This window comes from Neoarius graeffei, chromosome 12 (assembly GCF_027579695.1).
Source record: "Neoarius graeffei isolate fNeoGra1 chromosome 12, fNeoGra1.pri, whole genome shotgun sequence".
NCBI classification, from domain to species: domain Eukaryota; kingdom Metazoa; phylum Chordata; class Actinopteri; order Siluriformes; family Ariidae; genus Neoarius; species Neoarius graeffei.
In genome coordinates, this window is record NC_083580.1 from 829,472 (window position 1) to 842,141 (window position 12,670).

The following is a 12,670-nucleotide window of genomic DNA, read 5'->3' on the forward strand; positions in this document are numbered from 1 at the left end:
GAACATTTTCCCCACCAGTTCAGGAAACTACAACCATATATGGTAAGTGGAAGACAACAGTTTTTAAGTCACAGTGTGTTGTAGAAGAACAGAACGGAACGTGTTTCAGGCGAGGAGCCACACTCTCCTCAACACAAAGACACACACGATGTAGAACAGTTTTTCTCAAAGCACCTCGTCTCCTTCTCTTCAACACCAAGTCGTTTCATCCTGGGAGTGTGTTCAGTTTCTACAGTTGTCATGGAAACGTCTTTACAACATGTCATGTCCAGATCTTATTTGGACATGTGCTTCTTAAGACGCTCCACGTCGACCTGAGACATGAGAAAGTGAAATGAGAAAGAGACTGAAGCACATGTGGTTTGGGACACACCCACAGTGGACCGATGATGGTGTTTATGTGGACTGAATAGTGAACATGGCATGTGGTTTGGGACACGCCCTCTGAGTGTGACTGTGGTGTTTACCTGCAGCGAAAGGCGCATTTTCTTTTCTTCATCCAGCTCGCTCATGAGCAGTTTAATTTCTCTCCTGTGACACAAATACATTTTCATTTTCTCTTTGATTTTTAACATTTTAAAGCGGCTGTATGCAACTTTTTTCTACCTCTCTGGCACATACACACACACACACACACACTTGCATACTTGTGCTGAGTCTTCAGCAGCTCCAGCTCCTCTCTCATGTCTTGAAGCTCCACATTGAGTTTCTGTAAAGTCGGAGGAGCGTGAGCAGCGAGACGGGGTTTAGGATCTGATGAGGAGGAACCTGAGGATCTGAGGACGGAAACAAGGGATGAGATGGTCGGGGAGGAGGAGTTAGAAGATGCAGAGGAAACCTCTTGAGATGGAGACACTTCTGGTTTTGGAGGAACATTTGTTTTAGGTTCCTGAAAAAAAATAGAGTTGAAAAACTGCTTTTAAAATCAGCCGCATAAATCACTGATCATTTCTAATAACACACCAGAGTTCTAGTAAGAGAACATCGTCATTCTGGTGAAGCTTCTGGCTTTATCCCTGAGACGACGCATGTCAGAAGGTGTTGATTAATTCTCTCTAACAGCAGCTCTGACAGTAGCGCAGCTGCACATCACAGGTTTATATTAATGAGAGCAAATAAAGAGAGGCTGGTGAGGGACGAGTGATTTTACAGCTGCTGTGACGTAAATAAAAACAAGAAGGAATTTATTTCACCAACCTTCTGTATGATGTAACTATAAACTGATAAAATATAATAAATATAAGATTGCAATTGTGGGTAAGTTGCTGCGGTGTAAGAGGAATAACATACTGGGGGTGTGCGGTTATAGGAAAATAATCAACAATTCAGGGTGGGAACAGTAACACAGCCTACATAACAGTGCGCCCCCTACTGTTTATTCTTTATATAACAGACACCATTATCAGGTGTAATGATGGTGAGACAACAACAAACAAACAAACAAACAAACAAAACCCCCTCATGGAACATGAAGATCCCAGAACCAAATCCTGCCTGGGTTTAGAACCTGAATATGGATTTGCTTGGGTTCTGATCCCTGTTGATACTGACTCTCCATTAAACCCACCCCAAAGACCTTGCTCTGTGTGTGTGTGTGTGTGTGTGTCTTACTGAAGGTTCTCCGTCTGTCTCTGTGATGTTGTGGAGGAATTTGAGGGAGAACACATCGGGTTCCTGCAGCGTTTCACTCAGATGATGCCAGACTCGATCCTGCAGATATCAGTGAGATCTTCAGTAGATGTTTGGTACAGTAACTTCTCTGCAGTAACAGTGTGAAGATGAAAACTATACACAGGCAAGGCATCTGGATACAACACGAACAGGACAAACACTACACCAGGCGGCACCACTGGGGGGCGCTGAGCTTCTGTTTTAGAAACAGGACAAACTTCATGGAGAGGAAGGACGCAGCGACACCAACACAACTTTCACAGCAAACATCAAAACTCACAGCACAGTGTTAATGTGTGAGAGATTAAAGCAGATTAACCTTCTGATCTGAGTTTCATTCCATTTTCAATCCTGAATTAATTGTTAAAGAGAAAAATTAAACACCATTTGCATATTATTTTGTTTTAGGATCTTTTTTGATGTTATATTTTACGATTTTAAGATTTTCTCTCTCTCTCTCTCTCTCTCTCTCTCTCTCTCACACACACACCATGTCTGTGTACAACCCTGATTCCAAAAAAGTTGGGACAAAGTACAAATTGTAAATAAAAACGGAATGCAATGATGTGGAAGTTTCAAAATTCCATATTTTATTCAGAATAGAACATAGATGACATATCAAATGTTTAAACTGAGAAAATGTATCATTTAAAGAGAAAAATTAGGTGATTTTAAATTTCATGACAACAACACATCTCAAAAAAGTTGGGACAAGGCCATGTTTCCCACTGTGAGACATCCCCTTTTCTCTTTACAACAGTCTGTAAACGTCTGGGGACTGAGGAGACAAGTTGCTCAAGTTTAGGGATAGGAATGTTAACCCATTCTTGTCTAATGTAGGATTCTAGTTGCTCAACTGTCTTAGGTCTTTTTTGTCGTATCTTCCGTTTTATGATGCGCCAAATGTTTTCTATGGGTGAAAGATCTGGACTGCAGGCTGGCCAGTTCAGTACCCGGACCCTTCTTCTACGCAGCCATGATGCTGTAATTGATGCAGTATGTGGTTTGGCATTGTCATGTTGGAAAATGCAAGGTCTTCCCTGAAAGAGACGTCGTCTGGATGGGAGCATATGTTGCTCTAGAACCTGGATATACCTTTCAGCATTGATGGTGTCTTTCCAGATGTGTAAGCTGCCCATGCCACACGCACTAATGCAACCCCATACCATCAGAGATGCAGGCTTCTGAACTGAGCGCTGATAACAACTCGGGTCGTCCTTCTCCTCTTTAGTCCGAATGACACGGCGTCCCTGATTTCCATAAAGAACTTCAAATTTTGATTCGTCTGACCACAGAACAGTTTTCCACTTTGCCACAGTCCATTTTAAATGAGCCTTGGCCCAGAGAAGACGTCTGCGCTTCTGGATCATGTTTAGATACGGCTTCTTCTTTGAACTATAGAGTTTTAGCTGGCAACGGCGGATGGCACGGTGAATTGTGTTCACAGATAATGTTCTCTGGAAATATTCCTGAGCCCATTTTGTGATTTCCAATACAGAAGCATGCCTGTATGTGATGCAGTGCCGTCTAAGGGCCCGAAGATCACGGGCACCCAGTATGGTTTTCCGGCCTTGACCCTTACGCACAGAGATTCTTCCAGATTCTCTGAATCTTTTGATGATATTATGCACTGTAGATGATGATATGTTCAAACTCTTTGCAATTTTACACTGTCGAACTCCTTTCTGATATTGCTCCACTATTTGTCGGCGCAGAATTAGGGGGATTGGTGATCCTCTTCCCATCTTTACTTCTGAGAGCCGCTGCCACTCCAAGATGCTCTTTTTATACCCAGTCATGTTAATGACCTATTGCCAATTGACCTAATGAGTTGCAATTTGGTCCTCCAGCTGTTCCTTTTTTGTACCTTTAACTTTTCCAGCCTCTTATTGCCCCTGTCCCAACTTTTTTGAGATGTGTTGCTGTCATGAAATTTCAAAATGTCTCACTTTCGACATTTGATATGTTGTCTATGTTCTATTGTGAATACAATATCAGTTTTTGAGATTTGTAAATTATTGCATTCCGTTTTTATTTACAATTTGTACTTTGTCCCAACTTTTTTGGAATCGGGGTTGTAATAATGTTGATGAATCCACTTACTGACATGATTATTATTTGCTGTTTGGTTCTCCAGCGTCTCGCTCCCCGCTGCTGATACGATGCCTTTAAAAACTTCAATCTCTTTAAGATAAAAAATAAACCACACCCAGATAATTACAATCTGAAAGCAATTGCACATATTGCTGTTACTATGGTTACAGAGAAATACTTTAATATTACCTTTGTTAATAAGAACTGAGTAATTAGAACTTTAACTTCCTTTCTGTTCTTATTTTAAACATAAAGGAACCTCGGATACGTCTCTCACTCAGGAACTAGCTTCATCATATTTTATAAACTCTTCTCACTAACTAGTGAACACCAGCCAGTGCTTTTCTTGTTCCCAAACATTTCATATTTGCCTACATTTCCAAAGTAACGTTTATGCTTATATCAGTTAGCTAAATGCTAATATTGGAATAACTTCCTGTGATTAACGGTAAGAGATTTGACGTACATTCTGTCTGCTAGCTTCTCCGCTTATTCTGAGTTTGCTCTTGTAGTGATTAGTGATCTGTGGTGGGTTTCCCAAAAGCCTCTTAACACTAAGAGCATCTTAACTCAGAGAGAGACAGAAAGAAAGAGAGAGAGTTCAATGTGCTGCTCGCGCGACCATTTAATGATGATCTTTGTGCTACGATGCTTTTGGGAAACTCGGCACTGGTGAACAGCTAACTGATGGGTAAACTAACACCAGGGCGAGTGTTTCACATCTTGCCCTTTATATCACATTAATATTAACTAACTGTTACCATGGAAACGTCTGTATAGAAAATTAATCAACGCCTTCTGACCAATCACAGTCCAGAATTCAGAGCGTGGTGGTGTGAGCTGTTGGTTCTCACTCACCTGTAGAGCTGTAGTTCCCCATTGCAGCCAGAGGGGGCAACAAAGACACAACGATCTTCGCTGAAGATAAAAACGACGCTTTTAAATGACACGACAGTAAACTGTGTGCTGTGTCCAAATGTCCTTTCTATATATCTGTCCACCTGTCTGTCTCTCTCTCTCTCTGTCTGTCTCTGAAAGAGTGTAGTTTTCCAGAGCTGAACTTGTCACTGCATCACAGGAGCTGAATTCACCTGGATTTCTTTTATAAATTAAGGAGTGAAACTGTCCTCAGTGTGTGTGTGTGTGTGTGTGTGTGTCTCAGCGCTCAGCTGTCTGAAGCCTTTCACACACTGCTATAAATAAAATGGTCATGTGTAACATTACACCACTGTGTGTGTGTGTGTGTGTGTGTGTGTGTGTGTGTGTGTGTGTTATCACTGCTAAGTTTAGTTGAGAATATCATACAGTGTGGAGATGAGAACTCTTCATACAGCACCTTATCCACAAATGTCATCACTGATGTTTCTCCCGGTTCTGTCGTCACACACTGAGGCTCGGACTCTCAGCATCTGAGACAAAACACACCGGGGGACGGAGGGGGACACCGAGTCGAGAGCTTACAACCTCAGTACAGACAAACACAGATGGAGGAGACGGTAATCCTGATGCTCTTTACGTCTAAAGTTACAGGATCAAGGTCACACACACCAACCTGATGACCTTTACATCCATCTACTTCCACAAACTCACAGCACACACTGGGGGCCATACAGGAGCCACTCGGGGAACGGGAAAGAGGGCGTGGCACAAGAGTCAAACATTTAATAATAATTTAGCACAGTTCATAGAAAGAAATCTTTGGAACACTATACAGTACTCTCACACACACACACACACACACACACACAGTCTATTTAAATAGAAACTTTATTGTGTAAGTTTGTTTGTCATTCTGCAGATAAAAAGTACAGGACGTGGAAATTATGCTTTACTGTAAAAAAGGAAAGAAATATTCTGTAAATATAAATGCATTTTGAATATTTAAAGTCTTTATGCTTTTCTTACAGTTTATGAAAAGAACTCAATTAACAAAACATATTTTTAAAGAAAATAAAACAAACTGAAAAGTGTTTTTGTGACTTTTTCTGCTTATGTACATATTTACAGAAACATCCCCAGTGTGTTCATAAGTTTATATCATTATAATGCGATCTTAAACTTCTGAAATTTCAGGAAATTAAGAAACACAGATACAGGAAGACTTTTAATTATTAAAATCTTTTTTAAAAACCCACAATTAACAGGGAGTTTAAACAAAACTTATCTATAAGTGTACAGAGTGAGAAAGAGAGTGAGAGAGAGATGACTCATTATTATCTCATCTCATCTCATTATCTGTAGCCGCTTTATCCTGTTCTACAGGGTCGCAGGCGAGCTGGATCCTATCCCAGCTGACTACGGGTGAAAGGCGGGGTTCACCCTGGACAAGTCGCCAGGTCATCACAGGGCTGACACATAGACACAGACAACCATTCACACTCACACTCACACCTACGCTCAATTTAGAGTCACCAGTTAACCTAACCTGCATGTCTTTGGACTGTGGGGGAAACCGGAGCACCCGGAGGAAACCCACGCGGACACGGGGAGAACATGCAAACTCCGCACAGAAAGGCCCTCGCCGGCCACGGGGCTCGAACCCAGGACCTTCTTGCTGTGAGGCGACAGCGCTAACCACTACACCATCATGCCGCCCCATTATTATTATTATTATTATTTTTATTATTATTATTATTACATTACCACTGTAGATTGTAGAGAATGCTTGGTTATAGTGAATAAATGTGATGAAATTTGATCGGACTGTAAAATATCTGAGGATCCTGTCTGGAAATTTACACACTTACACTGAATAATGAATTAATTTCATGCCTCACTGAGTTTAATCACTTTATAATCAATAATTTATAAATGTACGGGTCGCTCTGACTCTCAGCATGTTATTACATGTGTCTGTGGTTTCATTAGTACGATGCTAATGCTAATGCTCATTGATGGTTTAGCCTGTAAAGCTAACAGTAACACACACCCCTGCTGATGTTTATGGTGTTCCTGAGAGAGCCCTGACGCTGTGGGTCAGTAAAGCTGGTAGTTATTGGAGTGTGTGAGTGGACGCTGCTCTTCCGGTGTTTTATCGTCATGATTCTCGCTCGTTTTGGTTGTTGCACACTTCATCGACTCGGACTTCTGTGCAAGCTCCTGCTGAATGTTCATATACTGCTGCTGAGCAGGAAAAAACATAAACACACACACACACACACACACACACACACACACACACACACATGGTTGTTAGACACATCATTAAGTGGCTGAACCTTGATCCTCTACAGAAAGACACTCAGTGCTGTTTCTCTCTGAATGATATTTGGAGCTTCACCAGATATTAATTACAGGGGTGCCAATAATTTGGAATTAGGTGCTTTGTGGGGGAAATGTTGGGCTAAAAAACCTACAGCACACCCCTGCCAGTTTAAACTCAAAATATTGCTTTTGAGTAAAATATTGTCCATTATTTATTTTTTCATGAAGGGTGCCAATATATATGGAAGCGCCCGTGTTTATTTAGGACTCAAATCATGTAAAACTGAGTGTCGGATCTGAACTATACATATTTTTAAACTCTTAAAGGCAACAAAACACAAATAGAGTGTGATTGAGGAGAGAATGAACAGGAACTCTCCTCATGAACTATAAACAGATCAAATAAAAATAAATGAAAGGTTCGTACGATACGATTCTGTTCCTGTTTTATTGAAGGTGTTTAACGTCTCGTACCTGCTCTGAGTTCTCAGGCAGCAGTGTTCTGACGATCTCGCCGATTTTGTCGAAGGTCGGTCTCAAGGTCGGCTCGAGGCTCCAGCACATCTTCATGAGCCTGTACCTGTTTGTTTGTTTGTTTGTTTGTTTGTTTGTTTGTTTAATCAGAAAGGTGTAATGATGGAATGTCACTGTGAATTCATCACCACTCACATCTCATCAGGAGCGAAGTCCGGCTGTGACATGTGATATCCACATCTGATCATCTTGTAGAACCGAGCATTGACCACCACATCTGGGTAAGGACTTCTCCCTGTCAAAACAAACAAACAAACAAACAAACAAACAAACAAACAAACAAACATCATGGTTAAATGTATTTCTGGTTCCTCACTGATCAGGAGATAAAGAATGAAATATTCCAAACACTGAAGGAGCTTTAAAGAAGAAGCAGCACAGTGAGACTCTTCTCTTTGACTTTATCTCTGTGTGTGAGGATGTTGGGGTCAGAGGTCAGAGTCAGCCGCCAAACAGCACCCCTCGGAGCGGAGAGGGTTAAGAGCCTTGCTCAAGGGCCCAACAGGGGCAGCTGGAGGGGCTGGGACTTGAACCCCCAACCTTCTGATCAGTAATACTGTAACTCACCGAGAGAAAAGATTTCCCAGAGCAGGATCCCGTACGACCAAACGTCACTCTGTACTGTGTAGAGACACTCGAAGATACTCTCTGGAGACATCCACTTCACCGGCAGGCGCGCCTGAGACACCACACCAGATTAGATTGGATTAGATCAGATTATCCATCCATCTATCCGTTATCTATGCCCTTTATCCGTCAGGGTGGTGGGGGAAGCTGGAGCCAATCCCAGCTGAGTTCAGGTGAGGGGCGGGGCTGGGGCGGGGTTGGGGCTCAACCTGGGCGGGAAACAGACTGAAACTTTTCTTACGTTTCCTCTCACCACGTAGTTCGAGTCGTTCATGATGTCACGCGCCAGACCGAAATCACAGATCTTCGCTACCAGAGAGTCAGACACCAGGACGTTTCTAGCAGCGACGTCTCTGTGGATACACTACACACACACACACGCACACACACACACACACACACACACACACACACACACACACACACACACATCTCCATGAATAACGTTACTGATCCGTTGTACTGCTGAGTTTCCACAGGCTGAGTCTGTAAATATTCTGCTGTCGACTCACTTTGTTTATTTGTTTGTTAACTTTATTAATTTGTTTGTTTACATTGTTCAACATGGTTTTCTTTGTTGTTTATTTGTTTTCACTGTTTATTTTTTCAATGCTTGTGTAATAATTTCTCTAATTTGTGGTGATTGTTGAAATAAATAACTGTAATAAATGAACTCATACGTTCTTGGATGCGAGGAAGTTCATCCCCTGAGCCACATGAGCGGAGAACCTCAGCAGGTGCTCCAGGGTCAGAGCTGATGGATCTCTCAGGGTTCTCCCTCCTGAACACCAGACAAACTCCATCAGACATCAGACAGCTCTGGGTTTATAATCTTAATGAAATGGAAATGTCAGTGTGATTGTGAGCTGAGCTTACCCTCTGTACACTCTTTTGACCTTTGACCTGGCTGCATGTCCATGTAACTAATTAACAAAATAAATAATAAATAATTTACCTTTAGATTAAAGATCAAATTTTACTCTGAGTAAACTCTAAAACTCTAAAGTAAACAATGGAACAGAAATCTTCACTGGAATTTTATAGATTTCTACAGAAATATGAACAAAAACTTCATCAGATTTTCACACACGTCCTGAAAGTGGATAAAGAACGCAATTAAACAAACGAGACAGAAGTCTTACACTGAGTCATTTATTTATTGAGGAAAAGGATCGAGTGTTACAGATCAGTGAGTGGCAAAAGTCTGTGTCCCTTTAGGATTAACAGTTAATCTGAAGGTGAAATTAGAGTCGGATGTTTTCAGTCAGTGAGATGATGATCGAGAGTTCGGGTTCCACAAAAACACACGTCTGTGGAAGTGAATCATGGCGCAAACAAAGGAGATTCCTGAGGTCCTCAGAAAAAGAGTTGTTGAAGCTCACCAGGCTGGAAAAGTTCAGAGAACCATCTGTAAAGAGTTTGGACGCCACCAGTCCACAGCCAGACGGATGGAGGAGATTCAGGATCACTGTGACCCTCCTCAGGAGTGGACCAACAAACATCACTCCAACAGCGAGGTGTGTAATGGCCCTTTTCCACTACCCTTCTTCAGCTCACTTCAGCCCGACACGGCTCGCATTTCGACTACCTTAGAGCAGCACGACTCAGCTCGCTTCAGCCCTGCTCAGCCCCCAAAACTCGCACGGTTTTGGAGTGGGGCTGAAGCGAGCCAAATCGAGCCGAGTGGGGCTAGGGGCGTGAGGAGACACTCCCCCTGTGCACTGATTGGTGAGGAGGAGTGTCCTCACATGCCTACACACGCCCCGCGAGCACGCTGGGATCTGTAAGCACCGTAAACCCGGAAGAAGAAGAATTACGGGAATTTCTGAAGCCTTATGCGCCTCGCCTCATCTATACGCTCTTGCCAGTATCTGTTGGCGTTGTCGGTGACAACAAGCCACAGAACCAAGACCAGCAAGACTAATGACTCCATGTTTATTGTTTACTATCCGGGTCGTGAGACTACCGCTTAAAAGCTCACTGATGTCACTGTTTGCGCCGCCTAACGACATCACGTGACGTCCACCCACTTTCGCTAACTCCACCCAATATGTCCACCCACTTCCAGCCAGCATGGTTCAGCGCGGTTGTAGTCGAAATGCAACTCCAACAGCCCCGCTCAGCTCGACTCAGCCCAACTCAGCACAGCACGGCTCAGCCCGACTCAGCCGTGTTGGTAGTGGAAAAGCGGCATAAGAGTCCATGAGGTCACAGAGGAACCCAGAGGAACTTCTAAACAACTAAAGATCTCTCACACATTGGCTAATGTTCATGTTCATGAGTCCACCATCAGGAGAACATTGAACACCAATGATGTACATGGCATGGTTGGAGGGAGATAGATACTGCTCTCCAAAAAGTGCATTGCTGCACAACTACAGTTTGATAAAGATCACATGGACAAACCAGAAGGTTATTGGGAAAGTTTAGTGGGTGGATGAGAACAAAATAGAATTTTCTGGTTTAAATGAGAAGTGTTCTGTTTGGAGAAAGAAAACACTGCATTCCAGCATCCTTACCCCATCTGTGAAACATGGTGGTGGTAGTATCATGGTTTGGAGTGGTTTTGTTGCGCTTGGACCAGAACGGCCTGCCATCACTGATGGAATGATGGATGAATTCTGACTTATTCCAGAGAATTCTAAATGAAAACCTCAGGACATCTGTCTGTGAACTGAGCCTCAGGAGAAAGTGGGTCATGCAGCGAGTCAGCGACCCGAAACACACACACACACACACACACACACACACACACACACACACACACACACACACACACACCATCCCAGAGCTGAAGCTGCTCTGTACAGAGGAATGGGATCAAACTCCTCCAGGCCGATGTTCAGGATCTGATCCACAGTTACAGCAAACAATCAGCTGCAGTTATTACTGCATGTGTGTGTGTGTGTGTGTGTGTGTGGGTGTGTGTGTGTGTGTGTGTGTGTATGGGGGGATCACAGCAGAGACTGAAAACAAGGGTGCACATACTTTTGCCACTCAGTGATCTGTAACACTGGATCATTTTCCTCAATAAATAAATGACTCAATCTAATATTTTAATCTCATTTGTTTAATTTGGTTCTTTATATAATTTTAGAACGTGTGTGAAAATCTCACGATGTTTTTGGTCAGATTTTTGCAGAATTATAGAAAATTCACAAGGGTTCACAAACTTTCAGTGCCGCTGTAAATAAATCTTTAACCCCATTGTCGTGTTATGTTTGGGTAATAAAGTCTCGCCTGTTGGTCTTATCGGGTCTTTCGTGGTTCTGGTTCTCTGTCAGGTTCTTGTAGATGTGTGAGAGCTCGTGTGTGTGAAACACTGAGTTCATAAAATACAGCGCTTTCCTGCGCAGGAAGTTGAGCAGATCACCGTGACTGCAGAACTCCGTTATTAACAACACGGGACCTGAAACACACAACACGACACATGACACGAAACGACACACAACACGACACACAACACGACACATGACACGATACACAATACGACACATGACACGACACACAACATGACACACGACACGACACGACACATGACACACAATACACGACACGACACAACACACAACATGACACACGACACAATACACGACACAACATGACACATGACACACGACACGACACACGACGACACTTCTTCAATTATAAAAGAAAAAACATCTCATTAATCATCTGCTTTAATTCTGATGATGCTGATTCAGCACTGATGCACTCACCAACGTGACACATTAATATTCATTTGAAAATTTACAGTTTAAGAATTAAAAGCTGAATTAAAAATGAAAGTCGGTGTCTGGAGTCTTTACAGCTCTGATTACTTTTTGTGTTTGTGCTAAAATTCAAGCCGATTAATTTTTTCTCTCCTGCTCTGTATTTACACTTTTTACAGACAGACAGATAACAGATAGTTATATAGACAGACAGACAGGTGTCTTACCCCCATGTGTGCAGGCTCCCAGCAGGTTGACGATGTTGGCGTGAGATCCGAGATGACTCAGAATCTTCAGTTCACACATCAGAGCTTCTCTCTCCTCTGAGTGAGCGCTGGCTGTGTCAGGCATCACAAACAAATAAACAAACAAACAAACAAACAAACAAACAAACAAACAAACAAACAAACATCGTTTTACTTTTATTGTACCTTTCTCAATATAAAAACAGAAACAGAAAAGTATTTCCTCACTGAAAGACTAAAGTCTGAATAAAAATATAATAATTATTAAATCTACAGTAAATGTTGGAAATCCTGATTTCCAGGTGAAAAACACCTGATAAAAGAATAAAACAGTAATAATAAAATAGTTTTTCCACAATAAAGGGGAAGAGGAAGAGGGAGGAAAAGAGGAAGAAAGAAAGAGGAAGCAAAACCAGGAAAAAAGTGAAATTCCTCGGGGGGGGGGGGGGGGGGGGGGGGATATTTGTGATGGAGAAGAGTTTTACATCATCACCATCAGCGTGTGTTCCTGTTTAACAAACTCACACTTCAGCATTTTCACGGCCACCTGAGTGATGTGGTCATCCTTCTCCAGACCCAACG

At 42.4% G+C, this 12,670-nt stretch overlaps 2 protein-coding genes across 4 annotated transcripts in view; both read right to left on the reverse strand.

Moving 5' to 3' along the window:
• si:dkey-71d15.2 (SH3 domain-containing kinase-binding protein 1) lies at positions 1-4,895 on the reverse strand. Of its 2 annotated transcripts, XM_060934945.1 has the most exons (6): positions 4,624-4,895; positions 3,779-3,855; positions 1,612-1,710; positions 648-889; positions 468-531; positions 1-314 (listed from the first exon to the last, which is right to left on the reverse strand). In XM_060934945.1, exons 1-6 carry the CDS (start codon positions 4,643-4,645, stop codon positions 276-278), a joined length of 543 nt encoding a protein of 180 aa, XP_060790928.1. In that variant the 5' UTR covers positions 4,646-4,895; the 3' UTR covers positions 1-275. The 2 variants fall into 2 exon arrangements, with proteins under 2 accessions (XP_060790928.1, XP_060790929.1); XM_060934946.1 differs by lacking the exon at positions 4,624-4,895 and having other exon boundaries at positions 3,775-3,849.
• An 860-nt stretch (positions 4,896-5,755) lies between these two features.
• The window catches only part of csf1rb (colony stimulating factor 1 receptor, b), a 19,787-nt gene continuing 12,872 nt past the window's right edge, over positions 5,756-12,670 (reverse strand). The window contains exons 11-20 of one of the 2 annotated variants that reach the window (XM_060935298.1): positions 12,614-12,670; positions 12,071-12,181; positions 11,371-11,539; positions 9,007-9,053; positions 8,811-8,911; positions 8,372-8,494; positions 8,071-8,182; positions 7,639-7,738; positions 7,444-7,549; positions 5,756-6,885 (exon numbers count right to left, since the gene is read on the reverse strand). The exon at positions 12,614-12,670 is cut by the window's right edge and continues 48 nt beyond it. In XM_060935298.1, the coding sequence (XP_060791281.1) occupies positions 6,742-6,885; positions 7,444-7,549; positions 7,639-7,738; positions 8,071-8,182; positions 8,372-8,494; positions 8,811-8,911; positions 9,007-9,053; positions 11,371-11,539; positions 12,071-12,181; positions 12,614-12,670 (1,070 nt within the window). In that variant the 3' untranslated portion in view covers positions 5,756-6,741. Of the gene's footprint in view, positions 6,889-7,443; positions 7,550-7,638; positions 7,739-8,070; positions 8,183-8,371; positions 8,495-8,810; positions 8,912-9,006; positions 9,054-11,370; positions 11,540-12,070; positions 12,182-12,613 lie in introns of both variants that reach the window. The other variant, XM_060935297.1, reaches the window with a different exon arrangement.